The following is a 21207-nucleotide window of genomic DNA, read 5'->3' on the forward strand; positions in this document are numbered from 1 at the left end:
GCTAAAGAAGCTGATGATAAAGTTTCCTTTCTCCAATAGGGACAACAAGAAGACCAGGGGACACCCTTAAGGCGCCAATAAAAGTTTTCATGGAAGTCTTTGGGGTGTAATGGTGCAAGATGAGATATTTTGTACCTAGGGCCCATGGCAGTTATGTAACGTCCTTAAAGGCCCCATCTAGGCTCTATTGTCAAAGATTCAGCCACCCAGTGTCTCCCTTTAGGGTACAACTCAGCAGCAGAGCCTGCTGTCAGATTATATCAGTATGTTGAATGGATACTTGTTGCTGTAGGGAGCCTGCAGGATGCAATTCTGTTCAAAGGGCAGTTCTCCATGTTGACTAACAGGAAAAACAAGAAGAGGAGGGATTCACATGACGAATGGGCTGATATAAACACAGTTCAGTTGGAGTCGTGTTGGAGAATCACACAATGGATGTTTGAGTTTATGAAAAGTGTGTGTATAAGATTATCAAAATACTTCATCAAACATTGTCATTAGTATTGTGTGTGTGTGTGTGTGTGTGTGTGTGTGTGTGTGTGTGTGTGCAGTGTTGGGGAGTAACGGAATACATGCACCGCCGTTACGTATTTAAAATACAAGTAATATGAGTAACTGTATTCCGTTACAGTTACTCATATTACTTGTATTTGAATGGACTGCCATACCTGTTATGTGTCTGTGAGCGCCAGGGAGGGAGAAAAAGGAGAGTGGAAAAGTACGAGCTGTCACCGACCAGAAACGGGAGCTGGAAGCATGTAAATATAATAATAACCACTGCAGGCAAAAACAGTGCCTGACGAGCCCAGTTGTAAGTAAGCTATTAAGACTCGAATGTACACTTTGTTCGTGTTTTCCTCTGAAACAATAAGTTCCGTTAGAGAGAGGCGTTGAAAGGCTGCTCCATCTCTCGCTAGCAAAGTTGACCCAGACAACAAAGTAAAGCTAGTTTTCGGCTACGAGTCCGACACGGAACCCTTTACTACGGTTCGGAGCCGCAGACCTGTTTTATATACGCGTGGAATAGTTTTCTATATGAGATCGCTGCAAAAAGTGCAGCCTTACCTAATGTCCACCCTACTGTTACTCATTTTATATTAAGATTTAAAACTCTAGTTGGTATTGGTATGGCAAGTAGACTTCAGTAATAGTAATAAATCACACAGCAATGGTACATTCATGTAGTTGTAAAAAAGCATGATAATATATTAAGTAATCCAAAGTATTCAGAATATGTTACTGTCATTGAGTAACGTAACGGAATATGTTACAAAATACATTTTGGGGCATGTATTCTGTAATCTATAGTGGAATACATTTTAAAACTAACCTTCCCAACACTGTGTGTGTGTGTGTGTGTGTGTGTGTGTGTGTGTGTGTGTGTGTGTGTGTGTGTGTGGACTCATTGTTTGGTCTCTGCAATACAAGCGCCTTCCTTTATGTCTGTCCTGCCTTCACACTCACTCATGATCAAGGCTACATTCTCAGGAAGGGAATGTCGGATGTTTGCTGCCTTCATAGTCAGTAAGATGGAAAAAAAAAGAAGCAAAGCGGAAGAGAAAGGAGAGCTCAAGAAATGCAGTGATGATACTAAAAAGGCTTTTTGGGGTTGAATGAGCATGAATGAAAAGAAACAGCAAAGTGATAAACAGAAGCAGATTTGATTTAAAACATAGCTAATGGAAGACAAACACCCCAGAGAAAGAAAAGAGAGGGAAAGTAGCAAGAAGGAGAAGAATAAAGAGAGGGCATTATGGCTTCCTATCTGCCATTAATAATTCAGTCATTATCGATCAACCTGAGCACTTCTTGTAGCGTTAGAAGTGTGTGCGTGCGTGCGCATGTGTGTGTTTGTGTGTGTGAGAGAGACAGACCCAGCACACACATACACATGAAAGGCTTGCATAACGTCAGCTGTTGTTTTTCTAATGAGTTGAGTTTGACCCCTTGACTGACACACACACACACACAGCAGAAGGTCGTTCGCATTAAGTCCAAGAGCACCGACACGTCTTAGGTGTGTCTGTGTGTGTGTGTGTGTGGGTGGGTGGGAGTGTTATATAAATCCTGGCGTGCCTGTCAGTGGGTGTGTTTGTGAATCAAGTTGATGGGACACATCACAGCCAACTTCTTGTTTCATGCTGTGTACACAAACACATGCACACACACACACACACACACACACACACTTCCCTGCTTATGGAAGAACAAGTATGACATTACATACACAGCCGTCTATCTGATCAGCAGGGTCAAGCAGAGCTCTGTAGCCTAAATAACAATCTGCCCACTCAGAGTGGTGCCGCTGACTAAAACTGTGCGCGTGTGCATGCGTGATACATTTGCTGAAATTGTCATTTCAGGGCATCTCAGACATCACTGTTCTAATTTTTACATGTTTTTCATTGATTTCACCTCTACTACCTCAGTGCTTGATCTCTGCTCTGTCTCACTAATGCATGTATAGAATACACAAACATACTCATTGCTAACAGCATTGCTAGCATTCTTCTTTCCTGTTTTGACTCTTGCGGCTCGACACCCACCTCCTCCAAGGTCAGCGCGGGACAGGAGTCGAGGAGTGCGTGATGTTCTAACCTTGTTGTCCTTTTCCTCTCTCTGGCTCTACAGCTCCCACCTCTCCCCTATATCCATCCTGCCTGCTGACTCTGCTGAGTAAGTCTCCACATATTCACACACACACTCACAATGGCATACTTAGACATAAACTCACGCTCACATACGCATTACAGCATTCACAACAACTTATCATAAAGATCATAAGCTGTAATAAAATATGTACTCAATAATTCTTAATATTATATCCCGCAAAGGCATTTCATGTTAGAATATAATATTAATGAAACTGCAAATAATCAATAAGAGAAAGACAGAGCCATATTATATGTTAAGCGTGATGAGGCAGTCAAATAGCATTTTCTCAAGAGGCGAATAAAATAATAGAAATCGAGATTGATGTGCAGCCGCTGCTGAGACAAGTGCGTTTAAAAAAAATGTACAAGGTTTAGAGGAAGAGACGAGCAGGAAGGAGGAGAGCCGGCCTTGTGTTTTGATTAGGAAGCTAAAGTAAAGCATTTTGCATGGTGTGGCACTTTGACGGTTTCAAGGACACGAACTGCAATCACATGACTGTCAGGCCTTCTCTTCGACGCTGCGCAGTCGAATACGATTATTTCTCTTTGTACGGCGCTTTAATGTGGGTTTACTTATTTCAAGACTTAAACAATGAGGAATTAAACATAAAAGCTGGAATTCACTACCAGCAGTCAAAGGAGTTTAAATTGTCACATGTTCAGCTGCCCACCAATTTGGCAGAAAATAGTAAAGATGGTTTTAAAAAAGAAGAAGAAACACATGATGATGGAGATGGGGAGACAGTTTTTTGCTGTGCAGATTTTAAAAAAGCAGTTTAATCTATTTTATAACGCACATGCCAATAAAAAAGTTTCCCTTAAATTTAAAAAGAGGGACCCTGCAGGTCCTACCGAGTTTCCCTGTTGGGAGGTAAAAATTTGGACGCTGTGTGAGTGTAAGTGCTTCTTTCTGTGTCTATGTAAGTAGGAAAGAGTGCAAGTGCATCATGTTTTACTGCTTATGTGTTTATTTGTGGAAGTGGCTGTTTGTGTGTGATGTGCAGTGTAGTTATTATTGTAGAGCTTCCTGGAGGTGGAGGGGAAGTTTGAGTGTGTGTGTTCATATATTGACACCTACATTTCATTTATCTCAGCTCAGTAGCTTTATGAGTTTCTGCCTTAAATGGACATAGCAGAAAATCCCCTACAGCTATTTTTCCAGCATCAAGTACTCGATGTGTTAAATTCATGTGTATCTACAGTACCTGGGACAACTTGGTGTCACTGTCTGGACATTTACTTTGAGGATCAGCTTAAGGAGTAGAAGTTATATGATAGAAATATAAAAAATAGAGGAAAAGTTGGAATAACACGTGATGAAAGCAGATGAAGTGAGTGAACAGTTGGTATGGGGGAGTTGGGTCTTTTCCCATTCAACTTAGGCTCTGCCGCCGTCTAAGCTGGAACAGTGACAAAACTCACAGACTGCATGAAGCCAGAGTAAATGAGGGAGGAATACATTATGATCAAACAAACATGGTCCAGTAATTGAAGCCAGATAGATGGAATCTCAGTAGAGCCGGTGGATCAGGCGTTGCATGTCGGTGCAGAAAAGGTCAGCGTGTGACTGCTGATGTTACCTTTTATAGGCTCTAACATCCCCACTTTTCTTCTCCCTGACTCCATATTAATCCTTTTAGACCAGGGCTGCACCATTGGCTTAATAAGGACTTGTTAAATAGCTCAGAAGGGGAAAGAAAGCACTGAGTGAAAATGATGAATATTATTCACTGTTAAACTTCAATAAATGTCTCTTATATGTACCTAATTACTATATATTTTCTTGTCTTTCAAAAAAGATGAACATATAAATGCCATTTATCTGTTAATTGATCAGCAGAGGTTCCAGACACAGAGGTAGTGCTAAAAACAAACATCTTAATTAAATCTGGAAAAACAGCCCTCTAACCTCGTCAGTATAACTGAACTAAGGATGTCATGTTGATGGCAACAGTTTTAGGCATTATGTGAGTGTTTTTAAAGCATGTATACTAATCACTTAAAAGAAAAAAAACATGCTTGACTGAAGGATTAAAAAAATAGTAATGGTAGTGTTGGGTAGTTGTTACAATCTGCAAATCCGTTTTTTATCTTTTTAGGTTTTTGATATATCGTGTCCTACTGCAGTTCAGAAACAAATACATACACAAGCCTAAATAGTGCGCATGATTCTGGCAGGTGGACGACAGATGGAACTTATCAGTCTCCAGCTTTGACTATTTGCAACATGGCTGAAGTGTTTTCGTTTTGGTTATCAAAACAGTTATTGACGTCACAGACTTTTTCTCTACTCGATATAAGTCAGAGAAACATGCCCAGCATCTTGGGTGTTTGGATTATTGCTGTGGCTCGTTTTATGTGGATACTTCAGGTGGATAATGTTATTTTCAGGTTATCTATTTTTGTTTTTCTGTGGAGTTGTTGCACTGAATAAACAGGAAAAAAAACATGGTCACTGGATCTCATGCAAATTAGTTATGTAAACCTTTGAAACTCGGCTTATCCTCTTTAAAGGTAGTCTAAACTCTTTGGACAGTGGTTAGTGTTAAGCATCATTTTAACTTGTATTTCTGTTTTGTTTCCCAGTATTATTCAGCGGACCATCAGGGCTGCAGTGGAGCAGCACTTCTTTGATCTGAAAAACTCCATCGACCAAGACCTCAGCAGCTACGACAGCCAGGGGTGAGAGTGCAACACAGGCAGACCTGAAACCACAAAGTTTCTATGCACGCATGAATTAAATGTCTGTTGCACTTTGTAGTTGCACCTGTTGGTACAAACATGATTGCTCAGTGTTTTAAAGTGGCATCAGATGACTCTAAAGAAGCATTTCCAAGATAGCAAATCTCATGTACAAAGGCACAAAGCCAGCCAGATGGTTCGCGTTACAGATAAACACGTTTAGAGCAGTTGTACTGTAGGTTACTTTAGCATTACGCTACTTTGCATAGCATTCCCCTGGATACAAGTTATGAATTTATATTTAAATAAGGGTACTTTCATTGCTTTAACAATCTTTCCATTGTGATATGTTAGGGAGAGTCCCAGTGAGCTTGCAAACCAGGGCTGTGATGGAGACGAGGAGCAACAAACTGACCCTGAAGACAGTGCCTGCGACACAGAAGGGGATACCCCACTCACACAGCCTGAGCAGCACATCCAACAAAATCAGCGAGAAGCGCAGGTCAGTGGGGGGACGTCATGACGTGATAACCAGAAAGGGAATCTTTGTTTTAGTTGCTCACGCTGCCTGTTACTGTAACATTGGCAGAACAGCAGTTCCCCTGTGTTCAAACAGAAAGTGACATCAGATGATAAGACACAAAAGAAAATCGTAGCAAGCTGCTGTGTGGGCTCAGAGCATGCTTCCCATAGCTAACCTCCTTCCCATCTCAGTGTGTCGCTTCATTCCAAGGCAAAATGTGTTTGATATTATCCCCACAGGCCCATCTTTGTTCTGCTCTGATTGCTACAATAGCTGGAAATTTACTGGGAAAGCGAGAAACAAGAGGGTTGTTTAACAAATACAAACACGCAGACACATTTAGTCATAACTAAATGTTAATAAGGTCATTTTGTACTTGGAAAAAGTGCTGAGTAGCTTCTTTCTCAAGGTTTGGCGAACACATTTGCCACTTTTTATACCTATCATATGCCAGGATGCTATATTATTAAACAAGGAGCTACTTTCAAGGGCTTTGGAAATTCTTGACCTTGCTTTCTTTACATTTTGGTAAGAATAGATAAGAACTGATAAAATTATTATTCAGATGATGATGCTTTGAGATGCATTATCTGTTTAACACATTCTGAAGGGTAGTAATGTTTCTCTTTATTTTCAATATTTAGTTTTAGGCAGACATACACGGCACATATTCTTTGTATTCCTGTGCACATCACATACATTTTTATTGAAGCTGTCTCATTGGAACTCAAAACCCTGTTACTAGTGCCCCCCATTCAGCCTTACTGGCTTTTATCCCAAGAACCATGTTAGCTTCCAGATGGAGGGGTGAGGAGGAGACAACATGGTAGGCAGGGAGATGAGACCTACGGCTGGAGGAGAAGCTGTCACAGAAACAATAATCTTGATCCAAGTCCTTAAATAGATCAGCCAAGAGCCAAAGAATGACAGCTGCTCCACTGTACTACATCATCACAGACATGCATGCATGTATTTACACTGGTTTTATGTTTAAAAAGTAGTATAGTTGTGTCATGTGCTATTAACAATGAGTTCAATATGTGTATGTCCACATAATATACACACTTTGAAATGTCTTCTCTATGGTTTATTCATTCCAAAGTTATGATGAGGACTTTTGTGTTCTTACAGAGTTGTCTGTATAGGTTCTCAGTCATTCAGGTGATGCTAGTCTTAGGAACTTGAGGGGGGAAACAGAAGGCATCTGGACGTCTTTAAGCTTGTGAAGACATTTCATTCTCATCCAAAACTCCCAAACTCTCTTTCAACGATGCCAATGTTCACATTCTGGACTGAAAAGACAGATGGCTTGAAAGAGGAGTAAATGAAAAAAATCTATGAACAGAAATGGTAGCTTTTCACCTTTTTCCCGTAGTGCCTACTCAGCTTGACTTGACTCTACTTGGTTTCAGTCATTTTCCATTACAATTGAGTACCAACTTATGTGCATGAGGTTGTTATAGCAACGTCCTGTGACATCTTTTGTATCTGACACAAAAATACATGTCACTCTCATGACTCATCGAGTGATGCCACTGACTAGCCAATCGGTGGCATGGGGTCTGTTAATGTCACATTTTCGGATCGCCTCAGACCACTCGGAAGCCCAGCTGAGTAGGTACTAAAGAAGTACCTGGTACCCGTTATTACCAGCTAGTGGAAAACCCTAAAAAACGCGTTTAGCCGAGCCAAAAGCCAACCTACAATAGAGTTTTGAGAACCCTTCCCAGGTTTTTCAAATCTCACTCACAACTTACCTCAGATGTGAGTCAGTAGGTCACATGATAGGGTGGGGCAAGGTTTCACAGTAGTTTCACCCTTAACTTCCCTGATGGTATTAAGCCACACCTTTTTTCCCACCTTGGCTCGTGATAATGCACATGACGTGATTAAAGCACATGATTAATAGTGGGTCAACAACTCTCCAAACCACCTCCAAAGAGAACAACCCCCATGTTAAATACGTGGGACTCTCCACCTTTTGTTTTCAGGACTGAAAAGCCTCACTAACTTCAAGAAGTCCAGTAACTTTTTCAAGATTTACAGAGCTGTTGAAGATGAGCAGAGGCATTTTTAACCTCTAATTTTGGCATTAAGGAGCCTTAAATTATTAACTATTTAAGGTGAAAGAGCTTTATTTAATGGATTTATGATTATCTCACTGTATTCTGGGTATTTTGTGAACATTTGATCTGTTAGAGTGCTACATCTCTGTGTTGTCTCATTAACTGAGGAAGTGAAGCATTACAGTGTTTTACTTATTTATGTTAGACTCCAGTTTGTGTTCTTGCCCATTCCTGTCTCTTGCTTTGCTTACTCCTGTTTGAGTTAAACAAAAAATCTTGCTGTCTCGTCTTTTTTCCCCCAGAATTCACTGGACTCTGTCCCCACCCTGGAGGAGAGCTCAGGAATGGACCTGGATGCAGAGTCTGTCACAGATGCAAAGAACAACTTAAACACTGCCAGGTGAGCTGTTTACTTCACTAACACCAGCTGCCTGGATTTACCCTCAGAGTTTAGTTTCGATACAAAGCAAACGAGAGGCAGCAGTGTTGCTGTGCTGATCAGCCACTTGCCTTCTGCAAATTGCTTTGACACGCTGTTTCAACCAGAGCTCACATTTTATGCTGCATCTGAAACGCATCTTTATCTCAGTCTCTCTCACTCCCAACACTTATTCACTTATGCTTCCTTCTTGTGTAGTTTTACATGTCATATGATGATATTTCACCCCCAGACTGTTGTTAACAGCTGTAGTGAGTACACCACCATCAATGTGGCATGCAGTGTTAAAACTGACAAATGCTGTTTCACACCTATTTATTTAAAACAGGCAAAAGATAACAAGAGGGGCAAAATACTGACTACACAAAGCACTGATTTTGGTTACAGCTTTGTGGGTTTTTTCATCATCGAATTATTCATGCAGCGGAAAGATTTTTTTTGTTGTGTGACTGTGGTGTGACTCTTCGTCAGCTGTTATCCAGGCAAGGTTTCAGGAAGACTAAATATGGTGACAGTGATATGATTGGACAGCTTTTATAAAAGTAAATTTATCCAGATGAGTCTGTACAGCGGTACCATATTAGTACTTCTTGTTATTGGACCAAAGAGTACTGAAAACGTACATCCCCTCGTGGAGTGTTAATGTGTTTATCTCCTTTATGGTTTAATTTTGAGTGTTTATCTAATTTTATTTTTGTTTCTAATCTTCATTTTCAGGCAGGACAATCAGCCTCTTGTGACGATGGAGCACACTGTCACCATAAGCTGTGTAAGTGACAGGATGTGGAAATGTACACCTTTCATAGCCTGTATATAAATAATGGCTATAGCCATGGTTATGTCATCCACTGACCTTCACAGTAAAGCTTTTAAGTATCTGTTAAGGCCTTAATTACACGGGCCTACAGAGCAGTCAGTGACCCCATGGAAACCACCAGATGCTGGGGGAAAATGTTTATTCCCTGATTTGTTGGCAAGTGGTTGCTGGAAGTTGCTAGGTGAAATTGGTTACAAAGGTGCTGGTCTGAAAAACACATTAGGCCAACTTTCCTTCAAACACTTGCCAATTTTCCTTATTTCTTCTAGCTCTTATTGAGTTTTTTTAAACTCCTCCAGGACTCCAGTTCATGTTGCTGTGATCACAACGCCAACACCAGCGAGCCCAACAGGAACCACCTGTCACCATGCCAACCAGACTCCTCCCACCTCCAGCTTTTTCCCGACAACCAATGGGAAGGTGAGTTCCATCATATCCTGGGAATTCCAGCTTGCTCAGTGCAGCATAAATATTCACAGAAAATTAAAGTGGCATTGGAGAAGTAGAAGTTATGCAGAGGGACAGACTTTTAAAACTTTAAATTAATTTATTTTTATCTAATAAAAGTGACATAATGGGAAAAGTTAATTTCATTTAGATTGTTGTATGAATTACTCTTACTTAAATATAAATATTATGGAATATTTTTACTCTAAGCTTAAATACGTTGCTGAGATCTTAATTCAAACCTGCTCAGTTTGATAAATTATCTCATATAAGTGATGAAAAACTGACATTGGTGGCATTTGTTTGCAATTAAACACAACACACATTGGATGAATGCTGGTGAGTGAAGTTATGAATGACCTCACTGCTCCTCTTCTGTGCTATCTCTCTCCCTGTCCCTCTTCCTCCTCGTCCTTCTACTTCTCCTCCGTCCATCCAAACAGCGTCACCCCCCTCCCATCTCCACCTCCCTCCCATCGACTTCTCATTGATGCATCTGCAAAAGGAAGGCCAAGGTAAGTCATTTCATAAGCGCCCATTCACCAGTCTACCCCTCCCTCCTTTCACCCGTCCTTGTTATTGTTTTTAATGGTGGTCACGGGTGACAACAATAAAAGAGACTATATTAAAATATAATTAAAATAGCCTCGGCTTGTCAAATGTGCGCGTGGTGACGCTGATCGTGATAAATCCCTCCCTGTAACATTCTTCCCTCCATCAGATTTCATGAGATAGTAGGCGAACTTGTTTTTTCTTTCTTCACTCTTCCCTCTTATTTTTTTAATTTACACTTTGATTCTGCTGCTCTTATTGGTCACGACCCCTCCTACACTCTCTCTTCTCGATTCAACTTGGCAGCATAGCACTGACAGTAAATACACCGGTAATCAGGCTTAAAGTGAGTTAGCAGGTATGGAAGTAAAAAAAAAATCAAGTTGTTGCTGTACATATCTGTCCATCATGATATGTATAACACCTCTCTCTCTCTCTCTCTCTCATGCACTTGTTAGAGAGGGATTAATCGTCTGGCCTCTCCCTTCCTTCTTGTCCTCTTTTTACTTGGCTTGATTCCTCTCTTTATTTCTTTCCGTCTTCTCCAGACCCCATCCCAGCTTTTAAATCCTGGCAGGATGACAACGAGAGCGGAGAGGCACAGCTCTCCCCGCTGGCCGGTCGCATGGTTCCTCTCCCTCCGCTCCCCCTGGAGGAGGGTGGTGAAGAGGAACAGGGAGAGGGAGGGCAGGATGACTCCCCTTCCTCTTCCCGCTCCCACCCTCACCTGCTGGCACGACGCTTTCTTGATTTTGGTGTGCACGGTGCCCAGAGATTCCTCCAGCAGGATCTGGACGCCACTTCACCCACCAAAGTACATAGGTATGATGTGTAGCTTATTCACTGTAAGACTGGTTTTTTTGGGAGGGTTTAATGATTATAATGACACCCACAAATCGTTATCTTTGGTCTGAGACCTGAAGGGGGTTTTTTTGGGTTGTTTTTCTTTTTTTCCTTTTCTTTTTTAGCTTTTTTTTTTTTTTGGTAGTTCTGTCATGCTGGGGGGGTCGCTGTGGCTCAAGGGCTAGAGTGTGTGTGAAAGTGGCTTGCAGTAAAAAGCCCTTTAAGGGCTGAGCTGGAGTCAAAAACCGCCATCAAGTACCAGTCCATTTACTATTTATACTTGTGCTTCCTCAGGCCCAGGCGAGCATCGTTTGGTTCCAAAGAGGCAATGAGAGGTGGAGATTCGGTGATGCACCAGCTCACCAAAAAGCTTCAGCATCTGAAGAAGAAAATCAAACAGTTTGAAGAGCAGTTTGAGAAGGAGAGAAACTACAAGGTAAAATCAGAACTTTAATGGTTTTTTAGGTAATAATTAAAAAAAAAGAAGAAGAAAAAAACTGCAGGAGCCAGTCAATTATTGCTTTTTTCAGGCTGTTATAGCAAACAGTCATCTTCCTCTGCCTTCTCCCTTTCTCTGCATCAGAAACACCAACACATTGTTTAATTGCTTACACTGTCACACATTCTGAAAATGTAATTTTGTATTTTTGTCTTAGCTGTTGTTGATGTTTTCTGTGAAATGCCAACTCTTGGTCTCTGTGTGTCCCTCCTCTTCTCTCTGCAGCCTTCTCATGCAGACAAGGCAGCTAACCCCAAGGTCCTCAAATGGATGACTGACTTGACCAAGATCCGCAGGCAGATTAAAGGTACAACTACTTTTTGCTGTCGGCATGCATTCATGTGTGCTTGACGGGGTTAGAGTGTCTGTATGCCATCCTGTTCTGTGCTGGACATTTTGACCCCACTTCCAACCTTTGACCTTTTGTGACAACATGGCATGTATGCTGGTCTGACAGACATACGCAGACATGCACGTGCTCAGGGTCAACGTGGCTCTCACATGCGTGGCTCCCACCCTACAGTGTGCTGGTGCGTCCTTGTGAACCCACATTCATTACCTGCAGGGTGAGTTCAGTCAGGTGAAGCAGCGGAAAACACATAAAGGAAGTATTTGAAAATATTTGGTCAGAAATCCCAAACTGTGGTTGCAGAAGCTTTTGGTTTGGCTGCCAGTCAGCATGTCCAAAATCAGATATTAAAATATAAAATGTATAGAAATTCTTTTCTGCCGGCGGATGTTTCTCCTCCCGTTGTTTCACCACACTGAACGAACCCTGCAGGACACCCGTCCACCTCCTTCTTGTGAGGTGCCGGCTCTCCTTTATGGAGTAACGCAGCGGCCAAAACATTTGTCACTGTTTCAAATCAAAACTGAAATCAATAATGTGAGAATCCGCTCTTCACTTTCCTCCTTCCTCCTCCTACTGCCCAACGACCCATTGATTGATTGATTGACTGATCGGCCAACCAGGACGCCAGCACCACCTTTTGCCCAGAAGCACGTTGAGGCACCAGGCTTTGATCCATTCACACAGATGCCACCATGCTCCCTCCTCCCCTTCCTCCTCCTCCTCCTCCTCTATCTGCTCACCTCCCCATCACATACTCACCCCCCCGCTCCACCCCTACTCAGGCCTACTCAGCTCTAGACCGTTTCACCTCAGTAAGTACAAACCCCTCAGTAAGTAGACATCTCAAACACTACTGACAGTCACAGCGAGGCGGCTTTGTGAGAGCATCTTGCTTCCTTGTTTCGGTGTCTGCTGAAACAGCTTGTTGGCATGGGATAATTAATGGAGAGATGGTGAGAAGTGTGAAGCATCATGATGAAATTACATATTTATGGTTCTGATTTCAAAATACAAAACAAGCTCTCTTTTTTGCCAGACATTTTGGGTCTCTGACATGTTAAAAAATGTTGGCAAACTGCAAAAAAAACATGTCTAACTGCTGGTATCAGTTCTTTAAACAAGAATGCTACGGTGCTGAAGGTGCAGAAGTGTTTCACTTTTACAGCCATCAGGGGCTTTTGAATTTTGTGATTTTACTGTCTGGCAGTGTTACAAAAAATAGTCTGGAAAAAGTTTGCTCTCTGTCTTTGGCTTTGTATGTTGTGTGGTGGTGTGTTTGTGTGTTGTCACACTGTCTTCTTTCTCCTTATTTCTGATGGGTTAATTGTAATCGTGACAGATAAATTCCTGCGTGCCTTAACTGACTTTCTCTGTTTCTACTTCTCTCTCTCTCTCTATCCCTGCCCTTATTTCTTTCCTCTCTCCTCAACCTCATGTGTTCATCCTTCCCCAGATGCCAAACACCGTGCAGAGACCGAGCTCGGCCCTCAGACTCGGCCCCGGAGTAACACCTTGCCCAAGAGCTTTGGATCCACACTGGATCACAGTGCTCATGACGCAGCAGGGGAGCTCAAAGGCCCGCGGCCTACAAGGGAGGAAACACTGGAGCTGATCCAATGCAGAGTCAAAGAGAAGAGGGAGGAGGACGGCTGGCCTGATGATATCAAGGTAAGGACCAGATATTTTCCAGCAGAGCCACTGCACTTATTCAGGGCTCCAGCAACATGCCAAATAAAAAGGATGTGGATCAGATATATAGTTGTCAAGATGGGGAAAAAGAACAGAATATAACCTATAGAGCTTTTTGGGGTTTATGAAATCCTTCAGATCTGATAAAGCTAAACAAATATGGGTGTTTAGAAAATACAATTCAGAGGTCTAGAGGACAGTTTTCTCTCAACCCCCTGGCTCCTTCACCTGAGCAGGATGTGAAAATCATGGAATATGTAGGATGTGAAGTAAACTTCAGAATGGCATCCAGACACACAGCCAGTAATATCACTAATAGCAACCGAACACCAATGGAAAGGTCTGGTGTAGGTTTACATACCTAGCAGAACTAAACATGTCCAGTTTTATTGACAAAAACGGTATTTTTACATTTCAATTCATGCTTTTAAGTTCTACAGGAAGAGAAGAAATCTTTTTGATGGATATGCACAAAATTTATATTGACTACAACTTACAAACTGCTAGTATATTGTTTGACTATAACTTTAAGGGTAATTTAAATAGTTTGATTGTGAACTTCTCCTGTCACTGTGAAACACCAGTTTAAATACTAGTTAGTTAAATTTATTACTTTTATTTTATTAACATACAATGGCAGTTACCTGCTGGTTCAGAGGTGTTGCAAGGCCATCAGCCACTAACAGGGCTCTAACAGACGGATGCACTGCGACAGGAAGTTACAAGCAAGTAAAGAAGCAAGATGGAAAGTAAGCAGTGACTACGCAAGATTCTGCAGCACTTTGATGCAGAAAATTAGCAAATGTATGAAAGCTGTTTCAGAATAAACTGACCCACAAGCGCGCGACAGGTCACCTCACCTCGGTGATGTGCAGCCACATTGTGCTTGGGCATGTGGACGCTGGCCTGTGCTCTGATTGTGAGCACAACATTATACACGGGGCCCTACATTTCAGCAAAAAATTCTTATGTTTTTAACTACACGTACATTATTTCTGTGTCTCTGTATTTTAAACTAGTCAATCTTTTTTTTTCCTTCCTCACATTTAATGACTAGTAATGTTAAAACCAGGAAAGACACTGTTGAGTGTTAAATATCTGTGCATCTCTGTAGAAGATGACAAAAGAGCAATTAACCTGTGAGAAGACTGTCCTGCAGAAGAATCTGCTGCACTACGAAGGGCTGCACGGTCGACCGGTACGTTCAAAAACCTAAATTCTGCAAAGATTTGTCTTTGCCTTAAAAAGCAAAAAAGAAACCTGTTCTAACCAGGTCTGTCGCTTCTCTTGTCCTTCTAGGTGACCAGAGAGGAGCGGCTGGTAGTGAAACCTCTGTACGACCGCTACAGGCTGGTCAAACAGATGCTCACCAGAGTCAGCATTACACCTGTTGCAGTAAGTTCACAATCTCCACCAGAGACAAAGTTAGCAGCACTCCTGCAGCAGACAAGAACGGATCAACTGCATCAACCTTCCTTTCCCTCCTCTAGGTATCTCCATCTAGTAAGAGGCGGAGTAAAACCCTGCAGCCAATCATTGAGGGTGAAACTGCTCACTTTTGGGAGGAAATTAAAGAGGAAGAGGAGGAGGAGCAAGAGCAGAAAGGTGGAGGAGAAGAGGAGAGGGATGAGGAGGAAGAAGAAGAAGAGGAGGAGGAAGAGGGAGAGAGCAGCGGTGGTGAGATGCAGAGCCCCGAGGTTATCATGGCCATCGACCCAATGACCTCGAGTGACGGGCCCGTGAGCAGCCAGAACCAGTCTGACAAACAGAGCGACTGTTCAATGAGAGAAAAGATGGAGGAGGGATCGGGGAGGCTGGCGCTCGACCTGCGTCTGTCCAGCTCGAACGCCTCATCCATGTGAGAACAAAACACACGCAGACGCATTCATAGATACACGCATTCATGCAACATTAGGGCCTAAAAACTGATGTGTTGTTAAACTGAAATTTTGCTCAGCTATTTATCATTTTAGAAATACTGAATTTGGGTGATATTGTGAACTTGAATACATATTTGTTGCAAATGTAAAGGTCTGCAGTTGTTCCTCTCAGTGTAGCTGCAAGTTCACTGAGCCTCTGCATTAATCTCAAAGACAGGAAAAGTGTAGCCTGCTGTGTTCATTTACTAAACCCTGGAGAGGAAATGTAGTTCACATATTCTTCTGCTTTGCTGACTGTGCAGATACAAGCAGGAAGTGTGACACAGTTTTCACACAGCTTTCAGCAGCTGAGGTGTAATCTGTTTAACGTGTCACAGGATAATGCCTGGTATTAACATACATAGACTGACACCTCTGATCAGCTCAGGTTCCTAAGTCCAAGTGTGATGTGTTTCTTATAGGTTGTGACTCCTGTTTAGTTCACTTCCTGCTCACACTGATCACCTTCTCTCTCTGAATTCAAGTTTTAATTTCTGGTTTATAAGCTAAGTGATTATTAGTGTTAAAGAGAGCAAATGTTGCTGAGAATAAAGCTGTTCTGATGTCTCCACACCACTGTAGTGTTACATGTGGTTACAGCATCCTCTTCTATCCCATCATCCTCCAGGCCAGAGCTGCTGGAACAGCTGTGGAAGGCCAGAGCAGAGAAGAAGAAACTGAGGAAGACCATCAGAGAGTTTGAAGAAGATTTCTATCAGCATAATGGAAGGTAGGTGGGACACGTGCACCCACACATGCACGTTTATTTAAGGAATGAAGTCCAGCTACATCACATATGTTCAATGATTTCAGCTTTGTCTTTTTAAACTCAGCAGAGATTGTTTATTCAGTGAATCAGGACAACCTTTATGTAGGATGTATACACTTATTTGTGACGGACTCCCTTTTCTGAATTCCATGCAGCACTTTTCTGGTCTGTCACAGCTTCTGTATTGTGAAAAAATAAATACCACACCTTCTGACAGGCAAGTCTTTGTGTTAGAGCTTTGTCTGTCTGGATAGATCAGCAAAAAAAGAGTCTCAGACTGTGTGTGGCAGGTAATTTGACCAAGCTGTGAAAATGAAAGCCAGGCGGGTTGTGAGGACCATATAGCAAGGCAAAAAAAATGTTTTATCTTCATGATATGTTCAAGATGTTACATCCTCTCACTGTCGGTACAGTTACAAGTGATCCACTGACTAGAAAGAGCAGAAGTTGCTCCAAGATCAGTTTTTAGTCAAGAAAAATATCCTTATTTAAGCTCCACCTGCTTGGCAATAAACACACTGCATTTCCTGCCAAAAACAAATTAGCTAAAGTGAAGGAGCAGCTGGATCAGGTTCACCATGTCTCAGCAGTAACTTAACAGGTCCGACATGGCTGAAAGCGATCAGCAAACTGAAGGGAACGGCAGGGAAATTAAACTAATAAAAAGTCTGCATTTCAGATGGAAGCTGCAAAAGTACTGAGAGCTGATTAAGGGAAAAATAAAAACATAAAAATAATTAGAAATATCAGACCAGTGCAGAAACCTCACAACTCTGTCTGCTCTCTTTCCCCTTTTAGAAATGTTCAGAAGGAGGACCGGGTGCCGATGCTGGAGGCGTACAGAGAGTACAAGAGGATCAAGGCCAAACTCCGCCTGCTGGAGGTCCTCATCAGCAAGCAAGATTCCTCCAAATCCATCTAGACCCCTTCCTCAAATATCCGCTATCCCCGCACACATCAGCTGTCATCACTGCAGCAACGCTACGCCCAGGACGTCTAGCCTGTCATCACGCCTGGAGAGTTTAACAAAGACTGCAGCCAACAGTCAAACACACAACAAATGACCTCCTATTGGTACCCTGCTGCCACATCATGGGGAAATTAAGTCAGCTCTGACTGCTTTTCTTAAAAAGTAAAAAAAAAAAAAAAAAAGTGCCACCGAAATCGTAAATACGACATATGGTGTAGCTAAGCTACAAATAGCCTCACAAAAATTTAAATTGTACGAAAACACCCAAAATATTCAAAAAGCAGAGGTCACAAAGAGAAACACATAACTGACTCTGCCACATATCAAACAGAAGAATATTTTAGGGCGGCTTCAAGTGTCATTTCCTTAAATTAAAAAATGGAATGACATCTCAAATGTTTTTTTAAACTTGTTAGTGATCCAATCTGCCAAATGCCTGCAAGTGTGTGAGGACAAACACTGGAAAAGTTTCACTGTAAAGCCGTCATTTAATGTGTGGCCAAACCGAGGTGCTTTGCCAAATATCTGAAACCTAGCTTTTAGTTGAGCATTTTAAAGTTAAACGTGCGTTATTACAACTTTTTCCCCCTGATGTGAATGCAGCACGGCCGCTGGTCAAACTTAAAGCAACTTCCATCATCCACATTTGATTCCCGCTGCCTCAGTCTGACTGCATATCATCTGAAAACAAACAGCAGTTTAAAAAAAAAAAAAGACACAAAGAGAAACTAATCACTGTGTGTATCATCATCATCATCATCATCATCTCACCAATTTGACTCAAGACTCTGCACTCGTCTCTCACCTCCTGGTTTTCTGACCAGGAAGAAAAAGGCAAAAACATTTTGACTTTTTGATTTCAAGAACATTACTGTTGTCGATCTTTGTGTTTCTGAGGAATCTCATCGGACAGCTCGAGGACTGGCATTTTAGGCACTCTTCACTCAACACACTTCAGATTCATCTGGAACGTCTCGCACTGCGCTTCAACCTCTTTCACTTGTTGCAAAGCGGTCATTTTAATAATAATAATTTAACATCCTTACATCCTGGATGCCTCACCTTCTGACTGATTTTAAATATTCATCCACAAGATTTCAAAACCACTTTGTTTTAAAAAGATGATGTACACGTGCAATTAGTTACACCGTACAAGATTTATTCCAACAAAAGTATTAATTCTTTTCATTATTTTCTATTCTTAGGCGTTTTCTTCTACTTTTTGTTTGCATTTCAGAATACAGTGATGTGGGAGCATCTTGCAAAAAGCAAAAGAGAAATGCTGCTTTAAGTCTTGTGCTCTTAATTTCGACAGCTCCTAAGGCCTCATTAAACAGAAGATGCTCACAGGAAACAGTTCTTCTCAGCTTAATCAGCGATGCAAAGGACTGTTGCAGAACTCTGAGAAAAACTGTGACTTGGCTCCTTGTTTTTCATCCGTCTCCTGTTCAGTTTGCCACATTGTAGTTCCTGAGGAAATATGGGTGATAAATAGGTCTGTGTTGTTTTTCATCTGAGAATCCAAAAGCATGTTGGCAGCGGGCATTAGTAGTCTTGTGACTAATCTGGAGGTTTTAATTGAAATTTGATTGAAGCTGAGCAGATCATTTGTATGTTAGCATGATGTCCTCAATACTGAGAGAGCTGAGGTTGTTTTTAACGAGTGAACGGTCTTTAGGTGTGCCTCTGACCTCCGGTCTGCAGTTTGATTTCCTGCTGGCAGGTCAAAGTAGGGCAGGTGAGGGGAACAAAGTCTGATTGGAGCTCTTCTTTTATTGTTTCCAGTAAGAGTTGAGGCGTCACAGCGTGCTTTAAAATGTGGGACAAAAGTTTCCGACAGTCACTGAATTTTGGTTTTAAGCTGCGAGTTCGTCAGTCAGCTTTTTGTCGTTTTTCTTCAATCTGCACTTGCATGTTTTAGGCGCACAGGACAAAGCTGATGTACAATTCTCCGCCTGGTTCAGAGTGGGCTGCAGTCTGTCTGTCGGTGGGCATTCAAAGCTATGAATGAGGTGAACTCTTTGTGTTGTGTGAAGATTATTAGGAGTGTGAGAAGTTGGGACAGTTGAAGTTAAAAAGTTTGATGTAAAAAGATGTTATTTGCACAGCATTCACAGAATGCAGCCCTTTTGTGTTTTATAATTTTTTTTCCATTTGTATTTCTAGAAATGAAGCACTACTTCTATACAGAAATTATACTGTACATTTAAAAAAAAAAAAAAGAAATACCCGAAGGAATGAATGTCAAAAGAAATGTTTAAATTATTTCAAACATTAAGTTTGGCCCCCTTTGGTTTATTATTATTTGTGATGCCCTGAGAATGTGTTTTTTATTATTAATATTATGAATACTGCTTGTAGTATCATAACCATTGTTTTGTGTGGTAACGACAATAATAATCCTTTTGTATGTACTCACTAACTGTAAAACCAGCTGTAGACGTTAGTCTGGCACTGTGTGGCGAGACGCACATGAACCTGCTCTGTTTTCTGAATTACTTTGTTGCTCTTTGTAATATAAGCTAATATAGAAGCTGTACTGTAGTGAGCTTGCATGGCAAACAAGAACATAATCATATGAAAAAAAAATCGCATTGTTTCCATTATTTGTGCCATGAAGAAGCAGCAATAATATGTTTGTGTGGAGGTCTCTTTAACACAAAAAAGCATTGTGGGTTTGATCCCGTGTGAACATTTGAGGTACGATGTTTTCGGGGTTGGACAGTGTGTTTTTACCTCTGCGTCACGTCGGCACTGCTGAAATCCAACGTATCAATAAGTCTGTGAAACTAGCAGGGATTGAAAAGCCAATGACAGATGTATCATCTGAAAACATTCCAGTTTTTATCGTCATCAAAAAAGTGAAGAAAAACGATCCACCGTCAATATCTGAAGGGCTTTTATTTCTGTCGACTTGTTTTTCATTGTGCCTGTAGCAGAGTGGTAAAATTCACAAATGTAAATGTATTCTGTCGGTGTACAGTATGCTTCATCTCACACTTACCCATCTGACGTGCATGGTTGTTTCACACACCAGGAATTCAGAGCAAAACTCCTCTTCAAAGACGTCTCATAGGTCGTCCTGGAGATACTTTAGAGATTAAATAATCAGTTAGTAAAAATGTGTCTTTCTAAAGTGATTTAAATAAAAGTTGTCCAGAAGTTAGTTTAAAAGACAGAAATTATATGTTTTTCCTTTAACTACAAACAGTCTGAAGTCAAAAAGAAAACCTCAGGACATCCTTGAGATGGGATTTTGCTATAAATTCCTTCAGTCGAGATTTCAGGAGGGATGTGGCATAAGATGCTCCCTCCAATTTCCTCCAGTCGACCTACACGTGACGCGTTTTAACACATTAATATATCGTATGTATCTGTAACTGTTTTCTTACTTTGTGAATGCTTTTTCAGTTGTTCCTTCATTGACAAAAATGAGAAAATACAATCAGTAACAAACATTTACACATGAAAATAAAATTTACAAGCTTGCCACAACACCTCTCCCGACTGTTTTATTTTTTAAATGAAATATACCGGGACCAGGATGTCCCCTGCAAACTTGCCCTGAATATTAAATAACTGTTATGTCCATTTTAAACAAACAAATCCTTAAGATGACTGATTTAACCCAGTACCACTTTAAGCATTAAAACCCATCCAGGTTACGGACTCGTTTTGTACTAGGTTAAATTAGAATATAACCAGCTCTGCAGCCATTTTTCATCAATCTATGCTAATTTTTTAATTACTTTAAGTAATTATAAGTATTTGTCTTATTATCACACAAATATGATTTATAGCGTAAACAGATGCATAGACATAATGTCACTTGTCTCTAATAATTTTTCTTCATCAATATTATGTGTGATGTTCTCCAATTGCAGGCTGTAGTGCCCATAAAAGTAGTTCTATGCTCTATATATCTACAAATAGATAGCTAGATAGATAGCGTAGTAGTAAGACCACACTCCTTTGGAGCAGGAGTT

General features: G+C 41.2%; 1 protein-coding gene across 4 annotated transcripts in view; it reads left to right on the forward strand.

Moving 5' to 3' along the window:
- The window catches only part of fam13b (family with sequence similarity 13 member B), a 68470-nt gene extending 47752 nt beyond the window's left edge, over window positions 1-20718 (forward strand). Inside the window, exons 8-24 of one of the 4 annotated variants that reach the window (XM_063494162.1) lie at window positions 2632-2676; window positions 5241-5336; window positions 5691-5838; window positions 8228-8325; window positions 9082-9133; window positions 9481-9601; window positions 10072-10143; window positions 10729-11002; window positions 11318-11459; window positions 11748-11829; window positions 12495-12686; window positions 13328-13542; window positions 14678-14761; window positions 14863-14958; window positions 15054-15421; window positions 16111-16212; window positions 17050-20718. In XM_063494162.1, coding sequence (XP_063350232.1) covers window positions 2632-2676; window positions 5241-5336; window positions 5691-5838; window positions 8228-8325; window positions 9082-9133; window positions 9481-9601; window positions 10072-10143; window positions 10729-11002; window positions 11318-11459; window positions 11748-11829; window positions 12495-12686; window positions 13328-13542; window positions 14678-14761; window positions 14863-14958; window positions 15054-15421; window positions 16111-16212; window positions 17050-17173 — 2311 coding nt within the window. In that variant the 3' untranslated portion in view covers window positions 17174-20718. The remainder of the gene's footprint in view (window positions 1-2631; window positions 2677-5240; window positions 5337-5690; window positions 5839-8227; window positions 8326-9081; window positions 9134-9480; window positions 9602-10071; window positions 10144-10728; window positions 11003-11317; window positions 11460-11747; window positions 11830-12494; window positions 12687-13327; window positions 13543-14677; window positions 14762-14862; window positions 14959-15053; window positions 15422-16110; window positions 16213-17049) is intronic. The other 3 variants (XM_063494168.1, XM_063494184.1, XM_063494175.1) reach the window with 3 other exon arrangements.
- Window positions 20719-21207: the final 489 nt, after the last annotated feature.

Source organism: Pelmatolapia mariae, linkage group LG2 (genome assembly GCF_036321145.2).
Source record: "Pelmatolapia mariae isolate MD_Pm_ZW linkage group LG2, Pm_UMD_F_2, whole genome shotgun sequence".
NCBI classification, from domain to species: domain Eukaryota; kingdom Metazoa; phylum Chordata; class Actinopteri; order Cichliformes; family Cichlidae; genus Pelmatolapia; species Pelmatolapia mariae.